Below are 17752 nucleotides of genomic sequence, written 5' to 3'. Positions count from 1 at the left end.
TAGATCGGCCGCACGCTCTTCCTTTGCCCTCCTAGAATGGACCCCTTCAAATCTGGCGTCCTCTTGTCAAACGGAGTACAGTAGCAAGCCTGAAGCCAGCACCCCGGCCAAAGTGGCACACGGGGAGAAAAGTTCCGTTCCGCAATCTCCCCCGAAAGACACAAGTTTTCTGTTCCACTGGGATGCACGCTACAAATGAGCGGTCCCCTGTACCTTCAGACGGTCCTATGGAGGGGTGGGTGGGTTCCTGGACTACGGGGGGGGGGAGGTGTCCTGCTATCCCAAATTATAATCATAATCATAAGTTTATTTGTCAAGCATATATAAGGTAACAGGTAAAAGTATAAACATAATTTGAATACATGAAAAGAGTAAGTAAAAAGGAATCTTAGGACAGGGACGGTAGGTACGCTGATGATAGCCCGCCTCCATTTGACACCCTAGCATTCCCTTCTTGAACACAAGCCCGCGTAGACCGCGATTGTTGCCATTTCACGCGGGAAAGTTGCACCTAGGCGGATACCCAGCGCACCTGCCTCAGGCGTTCACAGCATAACCCTCCAATTCCAGACAGCACGCTACGTTTTGCCCCAGGAACTTCATAGTAGCCACTTTCTGAGAATTGTTGGAGAGGATTTTCGGGAGCCCACCGCAGATCCGATTTTTTTTTAAAAAAAAAAAACCAACCCCATCATTCGAGCACAAGGTCCGCAACAGCAATTTCCCACCGTCCGAAGAGAACCTGCTCTGCCGCACAAGCGCACGCCTTACGCATCCGACCGGGCTCCGGTCCTTTCCTGCGTGCGCAGGCCGCGCCCCCCTCCCCTCCCCTCCCCTCCCCTTCCCCGCAGGTTGTCCCTGCGCGCCGTTCCATTCATCGCAAGGAGGAAAGCAGCAAGTACGTGCAGTCACCAGACCTGCTCAGTGTCCCTCTATTTGGACTTAGACCCCCCGAAGCAGGAAACTCGATGGGCACCGAGCAATTAAACAGGGATTCCACCCTATTATGACGTCAGTGGCGTTGTAGCCCCTCCCGCCCTCTATAAAAGCAGCCCGCGTACCGCAATCGGCTCAGCAGTTCGGTGGATAGTTCCATGGTGCTGAAACTCCTTTTGTCGTTTTTTGCCGGAGCTCCGCGTTGCTTGGGATCTTTGCTCCGGTCATGTTTGCCGCGGTCCGCTGCAGCTTCGTGTTGGTCTCCCTTTTCTACTTAAAAGGATGCGCCCAGAATTTTGGACAGACTCGATTTATCTGCACCTCGGTGCCGGTGGATATGGACATGTGTACCTCTTCTATGCAGAGCGGCGGTAGCACCGAGGATATGAAGACCACAGTGCTACAGCTCCGGGAAACGGTGCTCCAGCAGAAAGAGACCATTATGAATCAGAAAGAAACCATTAGGGAACTGACTACGAAACTGGGCAGGTGTGAGAGCCAAAGCACTCTAGAAGGAGGCCCTGGTGAATCTAAAACGGGTGGGGGCTCCAACAGAAAGCAGACCGGCTCTTCCAAAAACACGATGGGAGATCTCTCCCGGACTCCAGCTGCTGAAACACTGAGCCAACTTGGGCAAACTTTGCAATCGCTCAAAATAAGGCTAGAAAACTTGGAGGTACAACTTTCTCCTTTCTGTTATTTCTTAAATCTAGGCAAGCAGATACTTCAGAGTTCGCTGTGAGTTATCCAGTCTTTGCTGACTTCCGTGTTGTTTTAATGGTGCGGCTTTGCCCTACATCGGAGGCAAAACATTCGCCATCCCATTCAAAATGTTCTCCATCGCTCAGTTCTTTAACAGATTGACTTGTTCCTTTTTAATAGGGCACTGCTCTTTCACTTGGTAAGCTCTGAATGAGTTTAGCTGTGTCAGAGTAGTGAGCCTCAGAACGAGTCTCTGGAAAAATAATGCTATGGTGTTAATTTGGTTTTTCCCAAGCCACTTACTCTCTTTGCTTCTCCCCCAACCTTGCACAGCAATTCAGTAGGATGAATTCTTCGAGCCAAACCAATTCCCTGAAGGATATACTTCAGAACAACATTGATGATTTAGAAAAGCAAGTGCTCTCTCGAATTAACAGCCTGGAAGAAGGAAAGTACAACTCCAAGAATGAGTCTGAAGAAAGAGGGAAAATAGAAAGCACCTTAACTTCCCTTCACCAAAGGATCACTGACTTAGAGAAAGGTAAATCAACCTGTATTAAAATAGGTGTAGGGCTTTTTTCTGAATAGTGACCTACTTGGAGGAAGGAGAATGGGTACTGTATGTCCTTCCTAACACACACACACACACACACACACACACACACACACACACACCACTGTAATTTACATTCCTTAGTGGCGGCAGTTACTATTCTGGGGTGAATTATGAGTTTATGCAATTGGGAAGGGCAATAAATAGGTTCTATATGATTTGTCTAAAATAATATTGGCCCATGTTGGAAAAAATACTATTCACTAGTGAAGTGTCTTAGCAGATAGTACCCAATGCATGTCTTAATATAACTGATTTATATAGATTGAGTTCTATCCTCTAAGTGACCTAGAACAAACAAGAGTATTTTTTTTTCCTTCAGACTCCAGTAAAATCACTGCATCCATTTACATTCTTTGCTCCTACTGTGTGTATATATACAGTAATAGAGATATAAAAAGTCATTAAGAGTAAAAAGAGAGAAATGAGAAAAAGAACCTTTTCTCTAACTGTTGTCCATGTGATTAGGATTACTGTGCTGAAATGTGTTGGAGGGATTTGAATACTGCCATCTTAAGGCTCATTATATAATGAAAAAGAAAAAGAAAGAAAGAAAGAAAGAAAGAAAGAAAGAAAGAAAGAAAGAAAGAAAGAAAGAAAGAAAGAAAGAAAGAAAGAAAGAAAGAAGGAAGGAAGGAAGGAAGGAAAGAAAAAGAAAATAAATTCTAAGATAAACTGTTCAGGTCTATGTGCTAGCATTGATACTGAGAAGTGATCAAGGCATTCCTACAAAGCTTCATTCCATTTTTGGCACTGCCTCATTAGAACAATCCGTAATACTGTGCATGTCTACTCAGAAATTAGTCTAATTAAACTTGCTTCCTGATAAATGAATGTAACATTATAGCCTTAGTAACTCTGCAAACACTGAGAAAACACCCTTTCTTATCTTCCTCCAGGTCAGAAAGATAATAGGCCAACAGATAAATTTCAGCTGACCTTCCCTTTGAGAACCAATTACATGTACGCAAAAGTGAAGAAAAGCTTGCCAGAGATGTATGCATTTACAATTTGTATGTGGATAAAATCAAATGCCTCTCCAGGTGTAGGCACACCTTTCTCTTATGCAGTACCTGGACAAGCCAATGAATTGGTACTTATTGAATGGGGTAATAATCCTATGGAGATCCTTATCAATGACAAGGTAAGTGTCATTCTTTTATTGAGGAAATATGCATGTATTAATAAATGAAAAATTGAAGGAGACAAATTACTAATTAAATGTGTAGATAAACAATGAAAACTTTGCATTTGTTCTCCAAATATCATTTGCAAATCTTTGGTGCTAAATAATTACTGTAAGTGCTGATATTAAAACACAGTTCTATTTTTAAAATAAGAACACAAGATGAGTCTTTAAAAAAACTTCAAGTTTCAATGTATTCTCTAGAACAAGTAAAATAAATCTAGCTTTTTATATGATTCTGAATTAAACCATTTGATTTGACCAACATTTAAAGAAGGGCTGTTGTACACAATGTAATTTTTAAAGAATTTTTTCAAGGAGAACTTCTAACTTTAGTGAAAACTTGCATATTTTCATAATATCACCAGCTTGTTTGTTTCATCCTTTCAATTACACTGTGCCTCCCCAAATTTATCAAGATATATTCCAACTCAAGCAAGACACTCTTCTGAGGCTTAACAAATGCATTCTCTTTTAAATACTGAAGAAGTCAACTCTCGTTTTCTCAGATTTCCAGAATTGTAGAAATGCATGACAAAATTTTCAGATCTGTTTCCTTATTGTCATAGTATTTAAACCTGCAAATCTAATTCTTTGTCCTAGAACATAAAACAAGCATCCTCATAAACTGTACTTCCAACGCATTTCTGTTCATGGTTACTCAGAAGTGAACCTTATTAAATTCAATAGGATTGATCCCAGATACGTGCATTTTGCTTTAGATCGCAAACTTTTGTTATTCTTCAGATAATATAAATGGAGATCAAAATGTCCCATGGCTACTATGGAGATTTGACAATGTTCCCATCTTATTAGTAAATACAACAGCAACCAGATCTCCAATACAATGCACAATATATTTGGAGAAATGCATATCTGCAGCAATTCTCATTTTTCTTTCCTCAGGTAGCAAAGCTTCCTTTTGTCATTAATGATGGGAAATGGCACCATATCTGCATTGCATGGACAACCCGGGATGGTGTCTGGGAAGCTTATCAGGATGGCACCCAACGAGGCAATGGGGAAAATCTGGCCCCTTATCACCCGATAAAACCCCAAGGGGTCCTAGTGTTGGGGCAGGAACAGGTAAGGTTGTGCAGTGATGGCAGGAAATGACCATCCTCTGCAGCAGGGATAAGCAGAAGTTGGATTTGTGGGCTTTTAGAACTAAAATCTTGAGATCCACCAATTGGGACCATGTGCAACACACATAATTAAAGAAGTCCAAAAAAATTGTTTTGAATGACAGAACTGAATGTCATTCACAATCTTCTAATATACATACAAAAAGACTCCTGGCTATCCCTCCGAACCACCCTCCCTCCACATATTTTTCATTTCTGCAATACGCTTTGGTGGAGGAAGAGTTATAGTTACTGCTGTTAAAAAAAGAAAATTCATGTCCATCTACTGCAGATCACATAGTGATCTACAGAAAATAATGGTCAGCTCATCCTTGCAGTAATTTGCTGTCATTTCATATAAAGATTGGTGAAGAAGGTGCTAAATGTTAGAAAAGGAGAAAACGTCCACTTCTGGTCTTAATTGCATTCAGTACTTCTGGATTTGCTCTTCTGAATTGTTCCAAGCTGATATAGGATCCCCTTCAATTCCAGATTGTGTATGTATGTGTGTACTGAAATCAGTGGGCACTGATTTGAGGGCTTTATGTTCTTCTGTTTTAGCTCTGATAATACTAGTCATAGGCTCCTGGTGCTAACATGACCCTGATCATATCAAAATACCTCACAGCCAAAGCATGCTTTGTTCATACATTATAAGGTTTATTGCAGCAAAGTTGCCATGAGTTTCAGCATTTAATTGGTTAGATATGAATAGATTTCCCAGACTTCAGCTAGAATTTCCAAGCTTTGTTCCCCAATACTCAAGATGGTAGAATTTAATTTGTTCAAAATAATAGCAGAAGAGAAATTAGGGTTGGTGGACTGGTGGGGTGGTAGGAAAAATGCTTAAATGGGGAGGAGTCCAGAATGCGTAGGAGTTAAAGAAGACTAATCTGTTTCTTTTTGCGACACCTGTTTAAGTTCTCTACATATAACTGCATATTATAAAATACATTAGTATAGATCTTTCACTGCACAAATAACATTTTCAAGATTTCTTCTGCAATAAGATTTAGGCACCAAAACTACTAACCAGTAATCTGTACCAGTATTTGCTAACTTGTACTTTTGGGATACGTTCAGTTGTAACCATTCATTTCTCAGCTACCTGTGTGTTGCAGTTCCAATATATTTTGAGGGTATTAGGTAGGGAAAGAGGGATTTACACAGAAGTGTCAATGTGTCACCTCTGCTTTATGACAGCATTATGTTTGGGGAGTTCTGGTCATCAGATCATAGATTCGGACTGACCTGGATATTTCCATGTAATTACTCATCCCAAATCATCTCAGATTCTTCCCCTCCCACTTCATAAAAGCAGGCAGCTGTTTTCCTTATCTTACTATCCAAATAACATGGATAAATTCTCCCTAACAATGCTATTCATCCACCTGAAGAAACTGTGTAGTCAGAGATAGAAGGACACGGTAGCTATTTCATGGGGCGGGGGGGAATCACAAATTCAATTATTGTTTCTTGATTTCCTCACCACTACCACTTCTCATTTGTAAAACAAACTTTCTTCAGATGTGGATACATATAAGTTTAAAAGTTTTCGGAATTGGTTCAGAAATATTGATACACATTATTACATAGCAGAATGAAATTACAGTAGAAAGAACAAAAATAAATATAGCCAATTAGAGATAGTGTGAAAGAACACCAATTCAATCTATAGCTATTTAAAAATCTGCGCATTGAAAAAGCAATTCTTATAGCTGATTACTAAGCAAAGAAATAGCAGTTGGATGGATCTTGAGAGCAATCTTCATTCTTTGAGGCACACCAGCAATATTAGAACTTGTAACCAAAGCTTCTAGTTTTGAAAATATATTCTACAGAAAATGCACTTCAGTTACCGAATATTCTTGTCTTTATTCAATTTCCTATTGAGCTTCTTTAATGCAGTCTATTCTAGCTGACCTTTCCTTGTACCCGAAAAGCTTTCTGGCTCATTTCAAGTGTTTATTATACCAGGTTTTAAGATGGTCGATGCTGTGTTCCTTCTCTGGAGAAGGAAAAAGCACCTCGTGTACACGATGCTGTACCTATTTGCAGAGAATGACCTTTTCAAACCTTTGATTTTCATTTTTTTTTTCCATTCAAGGATACACTTGGTGGTGGATTTGATGCCACCCAGGCATTTGTGGGAGAACTGGCCCACTTCAACATCTGGGACCGAAAGCTCACCCCGGGGGAGGTCTACAACTTGGCTACTTGCAGCACCAAAGCCCTGCCTGGTAGTGTCATAGCCTGGTCTGAGACTAACATTGATATTTATGGTGGAGCCACCAAATGGACATTTGAAGCCTGCCGTCAGATCAACTAAATCTGCCATTCCTTCCCCATCCCTCTCCCAGATCCACTCAACCCTGGGTGAACAGACATTCTTCTCATCCAGGAATGTTTTACAGACAACTTGCCTTCCTTTTTTTTTTCTGTCACTTTCGAAAATCATATTACTTGTCCTGAAGAACCAGTATTTTATTGTGGTGGGTGGGGGAGGCAAGACTAGGAATCTAGGAAATGTAAATGGAATTTCTTGATACCATTTTAAGATCACCGGGAACTTTGCAAACTGGCCAAAAAAAAAAAAAAACCCAACCAAGAAGGTTCCTAGCTTTCCTCCCACTGCTTTATGACGTCACGAGATGAATGGTCTGATTTTTCTGGCTTGCCAACTTCGTTTGAAGCCTGAGTGCCTTTGGGCTGGTGCAACTCTTTCAGCACATCTGTCTTCATTTGCATATACTTTTAAAAGGTTATCTCTATATATTCCTACTCTACTCGATGTCTTTTAAGCAGCCATTCTCCTCTAGGCAGGTATTGATTGATTGATTTTTTTTTAAATTGTATTTACAATTAGTTTTCCGAGTTAACGGGATGGCAAAAGCTTTTGAATGGTGCATAAGGAGGCTGAATAAGGAGAAGAGGTGAGGGAAATGGTTTCTTTTCTTAAATGGATCAGGTCCTCTACTGTCCCTCACTGGTGGTGTTCACTACTGGTTATAGCCAGAATAGGATGGAGCCATCTTTGCCCCTTCAAACGTACAGGTAAGACTCGGGAGAATTGCCAAGCTGAGGATCCTGGATGGCTTGTCCAGGTCTGGGATAATATGTAGGAGCAGCTGTTGCTTATCCATGCCAGTGCAGCTGTAAAACAGCCTGTTTTCCTACACTGCCTTTATTTTGCTTAGAGCCTAAAGGATCTGCCTCTGTTAGCCATCAAGCTTATGTGAAGTCTAGAGAGAGCCATCGTCCCAGAGACATTAACTACTGTTTCTTCCAAAGCTCTGTGGCCTGAAGATGGCAGTGAATTCCCAAACCCCTTCCAGGGTTGACCTTCCCTTCTCAATTTCATAGCCAACTCTTCCCCTCCAAAAACAATGCATCTTGGATGTCTAATGGAAGACTTGACTGAGAAATGGGATCATTTTCCCACCCCTTTGAGACATTCCACCCCCTTGCTTAACCTCCTTTACTCTAAGAGCCATAAACCTGAAGGGCTTGTTGTGGGGTGGGGGGAGGAGGGAGGGAGGGACGGGGAGGAACAGGAGTCAGATCCAAAGTATGTGGTTACCTTCTGACTTCCATGGCCATATTTGGGAACTGAGAATTTTGTTTTTATCAGTATAAACGGGGCATCATTGCAGGGGGCAGGATTGCCTAGTACAATGAGCCTTGCTTGGACTTTTCCCTAAAGGGCCCTGTGTCAGATGCTGTGTTAATTTGTTCAAAGGGTTTCCTTTTTGAGTGGTGAAAGGGAACAGTGGGAAGGACCCATTTCAGCCAATAGAGCTAAGAAGCCAAGCAAAGGGCTCGTCTTGGTTTTGCTCCATAGACCCAGAGGATGGAGGAGGGAATGGCTGTGTAGCCATTTCATGAATCTGTTTGGAACTAACCCTGTGCTGTACTTTTGAAGCATACAAGGAATCCTGGCCTGAATGTAAGAGTAGATTCTTCGCAAACCTTTGTGAAAGATGACAAAGTGCATTTCTGTTGTAAAATCCACAGTATTAAGGGTATCTTGAAAAGGACCTAAGACTAGGAAGGCATCTTGGTTGTCTTCTCAGTGGGGATTGTGCTTTGTTTAGACAAAGAAACCTACTTCCCCTGCGTGCACACACACACATCTTCAGTGGCAACTAGTTGCAATTCAATGGTGTTCCTTGCTTTGGTTCCCGTTTATGGTACTCTTAGATTTCCGCAGGCTTCTAGGGAGACAGGGGGTGCGCTGCCATTTCTTGCATGTTTCAGTAGGAGCATCAATTGTGTTTCCTTGATCTAATGCTTGCCTCCTTGCATGGGCTACTGCAGAGCTGTGGGGGCGTTTGCCAAGCAATAGTTCATGCTTTAAAAACAAATCATTCAAGCACATTAGTAGAGGTCAGGTGTGGCTGGAGAAAAGGCAGTTATTCATGCCGTGTTCTTCCCCCTGATAAAAGCATGACCTTAAAAAAAAACACAGAAAACCTACCACCTAAAAGACGAGCAATGAACTTGTTAACATTCAAATCAATGGGGACTGTTTCTTTCAAGCATGCTCTTATCCCCAAATGTTTTGGGATGTTAGCATTCTCCATTCAGCACGGGAGTGATTCCAAGCAGGTACTGTTTATGCCTTTCTGCTGTTCAATGAACATTGTGCTTTTGGAGCAGACTAACCGATATCTGCCGAAGTGCATGTCCTTGGGGTTGTCCCTTTAGCGCAGTGGTTCTCAACCTGTGGGTCGCGACCCCTTTGGGGGTCGAACGACCCTTTCACAGGGGTCGCCTAAGACCATCGGAAAACACATATTTTCAATGGTTTTAGGAATAATTTTATGGTTGGGGGTCACCACAACATGAGGAACTGTATTAAAGGGTCGCGGCATTAGGAAGGTTGAGAACCACTGCTTTAGCGTCACTTTGGGGTGGCCTCTTCCATGCCAGGTTTCCCGGGAAAGAGACGTTCAGCATCAACGTTGCTTTCCTGGACATGGACTAGATAGCAGCCCCACCCTGCCCCAAACCAAGGCAACTACTGCCTAATACAATTGATGTTCCCTCTTGCACTGAATAATTCATGCCTCTCTCAGGTGATGTTCTTTTATACAACCAAAATGAGCACTAAACAAGCAGCACGCGTGTTTGCCTGAAAATATTGTCTTGACAATTTCACCACATTCCTAGGGAGGGTTTTCGCTGGCAAAAACGCCGCCATGGTTTTGCGCGGAGGGGCCCCCGTATGAGGTGTCCTCTATTTAGGCAGTCAGTGAATCCACCTCCTTCTGCCATTTGATTCCAAACATGCATAATTAAAAGTCAGTCCTATTTGCATCTAAGGAGCCTACTTGCAAAGAAGGCTTAAAGTCACAGATTAAGTGTGAGATTAGTTGAGATATCGTTTCACCTTCCCTTGAAAGTTTATCTATTGTTCGATATGTCCAGGCTTTCTGTTTAAACACACACTCACATGCACTCATGATCTCTTGTATAAAAAAATAAAATAAAAAAGAAGTTTACTTATCAAGAAAAGGGTATTTTTATTAGAAAAGAGTATATTGAAAATAAACGGGTATTCCCTCGAAAAATACTTTTAAACTACAGAGGAAGGATAAACAGAACAAGAAAGTTTATTTTGAAATATATAATGTTTTATATGGTTTCTGTAAAAAAAGAAAAAGAAAAAGAAAGAAAGAGAGACTTCCTGGTTTGTACGATTCTATTGCAGCCCTCAGCCTTTTCAAACATCTTTCCCTTTTTCTGAACGTGGTCGAGGCATTTTTCCTTGGCCATGGGCAAGAAAGGGAGAGGATCGTAAGACGTGTGAAACCCTTTGGAGTAACTCTAAAGCTGTGGCAAATGCAAATGCAATTGGATAGGCAGAGAAGCAACTCAAGGTTAAGGATGCACTCACACAAGGCTGCCGCTTGTCACAGAGTGAAGAGGGCCGTGCAGCCCTTCACCTGAAAAAGCTACACGAGAGAGCTAAGGGGAAAGAAAGCCCACCAAACAGACTCACCAAAAGAAGCCCTCTAAATAGCTTTCTTTTAAATAGCACCATACAGCAGCAGTGCTTTATACAGTGCTCTTTTAAGATGACCAGCCAAATTGTACCTTGTAAGATCGATCTGCTCATGAAGCTTATTAGACACCTTCTTCAGTATAATCTGGCGAAGGGGAGGAAAAAAATCATGAAATGGTCAACGAACTCAGTCCAAATTGCATGCCACTTGCCCTATAAAGAAAAAAAAAAAGGATAATGTTACTATTGTATATACTGTACAGTGTGAAAGACAGTATGTTTCTTGAGTTATCATTCTGTTAACCAAAGCTGTATATTTTCCTATTTCTTGCTATTAGTCTTTATTGGATTTTGAAAGAGTTATTGTTATACCTGACATCCAGAGAACACATCAGCAGTTCTTAAAATGCACTGTTTCTACTAGTTCTTCATGCTTTTCCCTCCATTTTATTGCTGAAACTACATGAATTGTCGAGTTTATTTTTACACAATAAAAAAACAATGAAAGACACGAGGTTGCATTTATTTTCCTCCCCACCCTAGTTTCTTTCCCGGGAAGAACCTCTATGTTGGGTACTGTTTCCGGGTCACTGCCACCTTTCTGAATGAGTTGTTTCTGGGAAGAGATTGCTGGGATTCCCACTCAGAACCTCCACAGAGCCACAATACATCTGCAAAACCAGCTGTTGCCAAAGAGGTGCAACCCCCAACACCACGCCAAAAGGCTAAGACCTGCTCAGAACATTCACTACCATTTCTTCTACCCTGTTTCCTCCAAAATAAGACATCCCCTGATAATAAGCCCAATCAGGCTTTTGAGTGCATGGAATAAGGCCAAGTGCTTATTTCAGGGTTCAAAAAAAAATATAAGACAGGGTCTTATTTTCGGAGTAACACAGGTATCTAAACAATTTTGGTTGTCCAATTTTTTGGGTTTTGCTGCCTTTTTTGGCTCTGCTTTTATTAATTGCCTTGATCTAATGCATCTCCTGCACTCAACCCATGGTGTATTTTTTCTACCCCATGCTGTAGTAGGTTGGGGATCAAGATTTCAGATATTTTCCACTTCTATGTCTTAGTGATCTTGGAGGACTTGTAGCATAGATTTCTGATGCACATTGACTGGGTCATATTCCAGTCTTGTCATCTTCTGGTAGAGCAGCAGTTCCATCAGCTAGTGAGATCTAGTTAATGGTGCCAGTGAGACAGAATTGCAGGCCACAAGTCCAAGTACGAGCAGAACAGCCTTAAATTTCTGAAGTAGTACAGTTTATTAACACAAGAGTAAGACTTAGTAAAACCCTTTATCTAGAGCCTAAAATTTCTCTTTTCTACTTCTAAGAGACCTAGCATTTAGATCACAAGAAAGATACATTTCACCGAAGAAAACCAACTTACCACTTACCTTCTTCACCAGGATATAACAAAAAAATAAATAAATTAGGAAATGGAAATGGGAAACAATGAAGAAATGACCCTTAAGATGCAGTTTAGGATGACAAAAGCCAAATTGCTCAAATAAACTTCCTGAGATTACATATAAGTTTCTACTTTAACAGATACAGATAATGACATCTTCCAAAAGTCAACTCCCATTTCCCATTTTCATTGCCTTCTATTTTCTGGTTGTCAGGGAAACAACATCTTGGAGCTGGGCTCTTCACAGTTAAGTGCAAATAATTCCACCAAAACACCTCTTCTCTCTTAGAGAGTTTTGATATTGGAGTTTGCCCTATTTCTTTTTAAAGAGTTGTTTGCAAAATAAATAAAGAAGGGAAATGGAAAGAGAGCCAGCCTCCTATTTATAGACATTCAATCTTGTTTCAGGAGTTTCAGAGAACCAGCACAGATTTATTCCCATAGATGTTTGGGATACCTGTGACCAGAATTTCAAGGTCAGCAATACAATGTAGCATTCTAAAGTTCAAGTAGAAGAGATGATTCAAAGAAATCACAAGAGTCTCAGTTTCATCCCCTTGGTGAGAGAAACAACGAGGGAAATTTTCCTTGCTGCAACTCCAGTGTTTGTATTATTCAGTTATAAAGGCTGTATAATTTTGCAGTAGAAGATTGATGTTAAAAATGCAAGGGAAAAACTCTGAATTGTTCCAAGGTATCATGGAGTCGTATGATCACCCTGCAACGGTTTTCCTAACAAATGGAAAACAATCAAACTACCAACAAATCACTAATTTTTAAAAAGGAAATAAAAGATGGCTAGCGTAATATCTTTTCTGGGTAATTGGACAGAAAGCATTATTAATGATGAAATTGCCAAACAGATAAAAGAATAGATAAGGCTGATGAAGGAGCAATGTGGCTTCTGCAAATATTCTATCTCTCCAAACTTTCAGAGGTTTTAAAAATTGTCAAAAGGTTTTTCAAAAAGCATCATATTGTAGAGTTAGAGCGTTAGTTATTTTATTTGTTCAACTTGTATGCCGCCTTGAGTCTTCAGAGAAAGGCGGCATACAAGTTGAACAAATAAAGTTAGGGATGAGTGATAAAGTGGCCATGTATGTTTATAAAGAAAGATTATTTAGGATAGCTAAACAGTTAAGACTTTAGGCTTGTTGGCAGTTCAAGACCCAAGCACTGTGCAATGGACTGAACTCCTGTTACTTGTCCAAGCTCCTGCCCACCTAGTAGTTTGAAAACATGCAAATGCAAGTAGATTAATAGGTATATTAATCTAGCTGTGGTGGTGCAGTGGTTAGAATGCAGTATTGCAGGCTAATTGTGCTGATTGCTGATTGCTAGCAGTTCAGCTGTTTGAATCTCACCAGGCTCAAGATTGACTCAGCCTTCCATCCTTCCAAGGTCGGTAAAATAAGGACCCAGATTGTTGGGGGTAATATGCTGACTCTGTAAACCGCTTAGAGAGGACTGTAAAGTACTGTGAAGTGGTATATAAGGCTACGTGTGCTATGCTATTGCTATATTTCAGTGGGAGGATAATGGCATTCAGCATATAGTCATGCTGGCCACATGACCACAAAAACATCTTTGGACAACACTGGAGATGAACCAAGGCCCCTAGGGTCTGACACAATTATTCAGCGAACCTTTACTTGAAAAAAAAATTAACAAGAGAGGGAAAGCATGCAGAGCATGGCTTCTGAAATGTTTTTCAGATCCTTTCCCAGCTATGAGTATGGGAGAAATGAAATTTGTATTTTCTTAGGGGTAATGAAGTATTCTGTTGAGTCTGTGTGTGCATGCATGTTTCTCCTTTCTTCACAGGTTGCATATCTCTGTGTAGTATGTGAGTGTGCACACTCTGTGAAGCACAGTGCAGACTGCCTACATTTGGAGGCTTCAACTGGGAGAAAGAAAGGGGTTTTAAATGGATGAATCAGCATCATTTTGAATCCCTGCCCAATTGCCACTCCAGCAGAGATGCATGGAAGGATCTAGTCTATCTTCAAACCCAACTTTTCTTTTGTTGAGTTCTCCCACTGTATCACATTTGGTTCTGCTCTTCTGATCTGTTTGGGGAGAGTTATTCTGCTGACGGACAGATAGACAGAATGTCACGTCCCATTACATAATTACTTTCCAATGTTCTGTGGGGGTGGAGAGATTAACAAAGACAGCGATGAGCTCCAGAAGGATTTTGGCACACCGCTTCTAGCAGGAAAGTATTCAAACATTCATATTGCACTTAAGTGCAAGTAGACATCTGAAGCAGCAGTCACCACAGAGATCTTGGAGTGATAGTGTAGTGGAGAGCTCAGTGTGCAGCTGCTGGAACTGAAAATAAAACAGCCAATATGTAATATCATTATATAAATGGGTGACGCAATCCCATTTAGCACACTGTGAATATTTTTCTTTATCACACCTCAAAGTGGATATCATAGAGCTGGAATTATACTGAAAAGCTTAAGCAGACCAATCAAAGGCTTGGAGCAGCCGAGGGGGGAAAAATAACACAGAGAAGTTGATCAAGCTTAGTAAAAAAAAAAAAAAAGAAATGGGAAATATAATCAAGATTCTGAAATTATGGGGAGGAAATAGGGAAATACATAAGGTAAAATCTTTTCCCTTATCATGATATTAGAATCTAGGAATAATCTATTGAAATTGAATAGTGAAAGAACTAGACAAGGAAACTATGTCTTCTCTCAGCTCATAGTCAACTTGTAGTATTGACTTTCAGTATAGGAATGGCCATAAACTTGGGCAGTTTTTAAAAAACTATTAGAGAAATTCATGCAGAATGGCTATTTTTCATAATGGTTATGTCTTACTTCAAGTGTGAAGCAATAAAACACTTAGTGGTACTTAGTAGGAAACAAAACTGGAAGGATACTATAGTACTTGTGTCTTGCATAAAGGCAACTTGATGATTCCTGCTACTACTCTGGGTATATTTTACTATCTGTTAGTGGACCTCCCACTAACGAATCTAAGTAACTCATAGCTCAACCTTTGTGTACCAGTAATTCATTACAGGTAGTCCTTGACTTATAACAGTTCCTTTAGTGACCATTTGAAGTTACAGTGGCACTGGAAAAAGTGACTTATGTCTGTTTTTCACACTTGTGACCATTGCAGCATCCCCAAGGTCATGTGATCAAAATTCAGACCCTTGGCCACGGGCTCATATTTATGACGGTTGCATGTCATGTGATTGCCTTTACCCACCTTCTGACAAGCAAAGACAATGGGGAAGCCAGATTCACTTAACAACTGTGTTACTAACTGCAGTGATTCACTTAACAACTCTGGCAAGAAAGGTCATAAAATGGGGCAAAACTCACATAACAACTGTCTTGCTTAGCAACAGAAATTTGAGGCTCCATTGTGGTCTAAAATCTGATTCATGTCAGAATTCATCAACAGGTAGAGTGAGCTGGTGTTTAATACCAGACTTGCATTTAATTAGTAATAAATCAAAATCAGGTCAGGACTTTTGAAATTCTGAACATAATCCTTTTAGGATTCATACATATTTTTTTTCTTCAAAGCATGCACATATTAAAGCCTCAGCATTTTTTACTTCTAGCTGCTTGCAATACATTCTATGATGTTTCCATTATGCTTTATAGTTGTCGACACTATCCCTGTGGTAGTCCATTATTCCAATTGTTTTCTTTTCTTTCTTTTTGATATTTTGCCCTGTATTCAAGAAGAAGTGAACAATTCTTAAGCATATTGTCATAATCTATTCATAAGGAGGAGGATTAGTAAGTGACCGGTGCTGTCATTTCTGGATATATAAAGAAATGAATCATTTCTTTATATATCAAGTGACTGACGCTGGTCACTTACTAACATAATATCATCATTACTACTATCAAATGTGCATGTCTCTTTTCTTAATCATTAATTGGAAATTCAGGCAATGAGTAGTGACTGAACTAGAGCCAAAGCAGGGCAAATAAGAAACATATATATTTAAAAGATACGTTCTCAAGGAAACAGTGAAATTTTCATGCCACAGTAGACAAAGTATTTTATCTTAAACAAAGGGGAGGTGAAAAAAAGATGTACATAAACATGTCTAGACAGAAATATTCTAGAAGTGGATTGCTTAGTAGCCAGAAAATGATGGGTGGCAATTAATAAAGGAAATGGGAAAACTAGAGTGGACATGTAGATTGAATCGAGCGGTCTGCAGAAAAAACATACTTCTAGTTGCATTGCTTCTGTTTCAATTGGACTTGTTGCCTGAAAAGGATACTTATAGTAGTAATATTAATGCTGATCTCTCTGTGTGAATCTTACATTTATATCCTACTTGATGGCCAGCCATGACTTCAATAGTATTACATTATTGTTTACATTATTACATTACCTACCTTTCTTTCTTAAGGATAGCATACAGAAAATAGCATCCATTTTTACAACAAAAACATTAACGTTTATACCAGTGGTGGGTTTCAAAAATTTTTACTACCAGTTCTGTGGGTGTGGCTTGGTGGGCGTGGCATGACTTGGTGGGCGTGGCATGACTTGGTGGGTGTGGCAGGGGAAAGATACTGTAAAATCTCAATTCCCACCCCACTCCAGGGGAAGGTTATTGCAAAATCCCCATTTCCTCCATCAGCTGGGACTTGGGAGGCAGAGAATAGATGGGGGTGGGGCCAGTCAGAATTTTTACTACCGGTTCTCCAAACTACTCAAAATTTCCACTACGGTTCTCCAGAATTGGTCCGAACCTGCTGAAAACAACCTCTTGTTAATACATTGGAATGTGAGTTCAACTGAATTCTGACAAAGACTCCTGCCTCCTGCCCCGATCTTAATTTGCCCCTTTTATACCACATCCTCTGGTTTCCAGTCAGAACTGACCAAAACATATTTTTTAAAAAAGTGGTTTTTGTTGCAACCCAGGATTCCGTCTCCTGGGAAATTACGGTAAGCCCTCTTACCAGCAAAGAATAAAGGGGTAATAAGCATCTCTTTATTTTAGACCACAGTGACATGGCTTTCAAGTCCTTTCTAGGCAATCTTTAACCCAGGTAATAGATGATGGTGCTGTGGGTTACAAAGAGATAAAATCAGAGAGAAGGAGGTGTGTGTGGTGGACGTGTGCAAAGTCTCTGTGGCAACAGCAAAGATAACATCAAGAGAAAGTTTGAAATTCAAGACATAAGCTGGCGTTATGGGAAAGCAAATGAGGAAAAGACTGATTAGGACCATAAATAGTACTTGGCCATGATTCATCTTAACCATATTACATAAGCCTTGATGGGTGCATTTGTCCAACTTGCTAATGCAAAACAAAGCAACCACATTGCAACTTGGTGTGATGATTGAACCCAGTTGTTACAGGAAATCCAGGAGATTTCTTCATAGCTGTAACAGCCCTACAGCCAGCAAAGCACAGCTGAACTAAAGAAAAGTCTGCACGGAATTCACTGATACCTTGCAATCATGATCTCTATTCTGCCTCCAGGTATAATTGCTAGAGAAAGAGGGGGAAAATACTGTATTGTACCCTTTAACCATGATGACAAGACATTAATGATTATATATCCTGCTTAAACTGTCTTTATTACTTTAGGATAAATTGATACAAATGGTTCAGGACATGGGGGAAAAACAGCTATAACTGATTGCAAGCTTTTGCATTCAGAACAATTCTTCAGGATGGAACTAAGTAACAAAAGCACAACAAAAGCACAAGCCTCAGTCACAAGGGAAAGAGGAGGGAAACCTCTGGTTTTGGATTA

At 40.4% G+C, this 17752-nt stretch overlaps 1 protein-coding gene across 1 annotated transcript; it reads left to right on the top strand.

Annotated features, from left to right (window-relative positions):
• Positions 1–1162: 1162 nt before the first annotated feature.
• NPTX1 (neuronal pentraxin 1) lies at positions 1163–6890 on the top strand. Its single transcript, XM_070934707.1, has 5 exons — positions 1163–1612; positions 1972–2179; positions 3151–3395; positions 4344–4523; positions 6669–6890. The coding sequence occupies exons 1-5, from the start codon at positions 1163–1165 to the stop codon at positions 6888–6890; spliced, it is 1305 nt and encodes a 434-aa protein (XP_070790808.1).
• The last annotated feature ends 10862 nt before the right edge of the window (positions 6891–17752 follow it).

This window comes from Pituophis catenifer, unplaced genomic scaffold, assembly GCF_029215685.1.
Source record: "Pituophis catenifer annectens isolate HBS135680 unplaced genomic scaffold, rPitCat1.0.hap2 SCAF_2, whole genome shotgun sequence".
Lineage (NCBI taxonomy): Eukaryota > Metazoa > Chordata > Lepidosauria > Squamata > Colubridae > Pituophis > Pituophis catenifer.
Note: the sequence above shows the minus strand (reverse complement) of the source record. Positions and strands in the feature narration are given on the sequence as shown.

What these genes read in the sequence shown, in the direction of transcription:
- NPTX1 (XM_070934707.1), top strand. Translation starts at nt 1,163, where the DNA reads ATGTTTGCCGCGGTCCGCTGCAGCTTCGTGTTGGTCTCCCTTTTCTAC. An exon ending in GATCACTGACTTAGAGAAAG is followed by an intron (nt 2,180 to 3,150) that starts GTAAATCAACCT and finishes ATCTTCCTCCAG; the next exon opens with GTCAGAAAGATAATAGGCCA. An exon ending in AGATCCTTATCAATGACAAG is followed by an intron (nt 3,396 to 4,343) that starts GTAAGTGTCATT and finishes TTCTTTCCTCAG; the next exon opens with GTAGCAAAGCTTCCTTTTGT.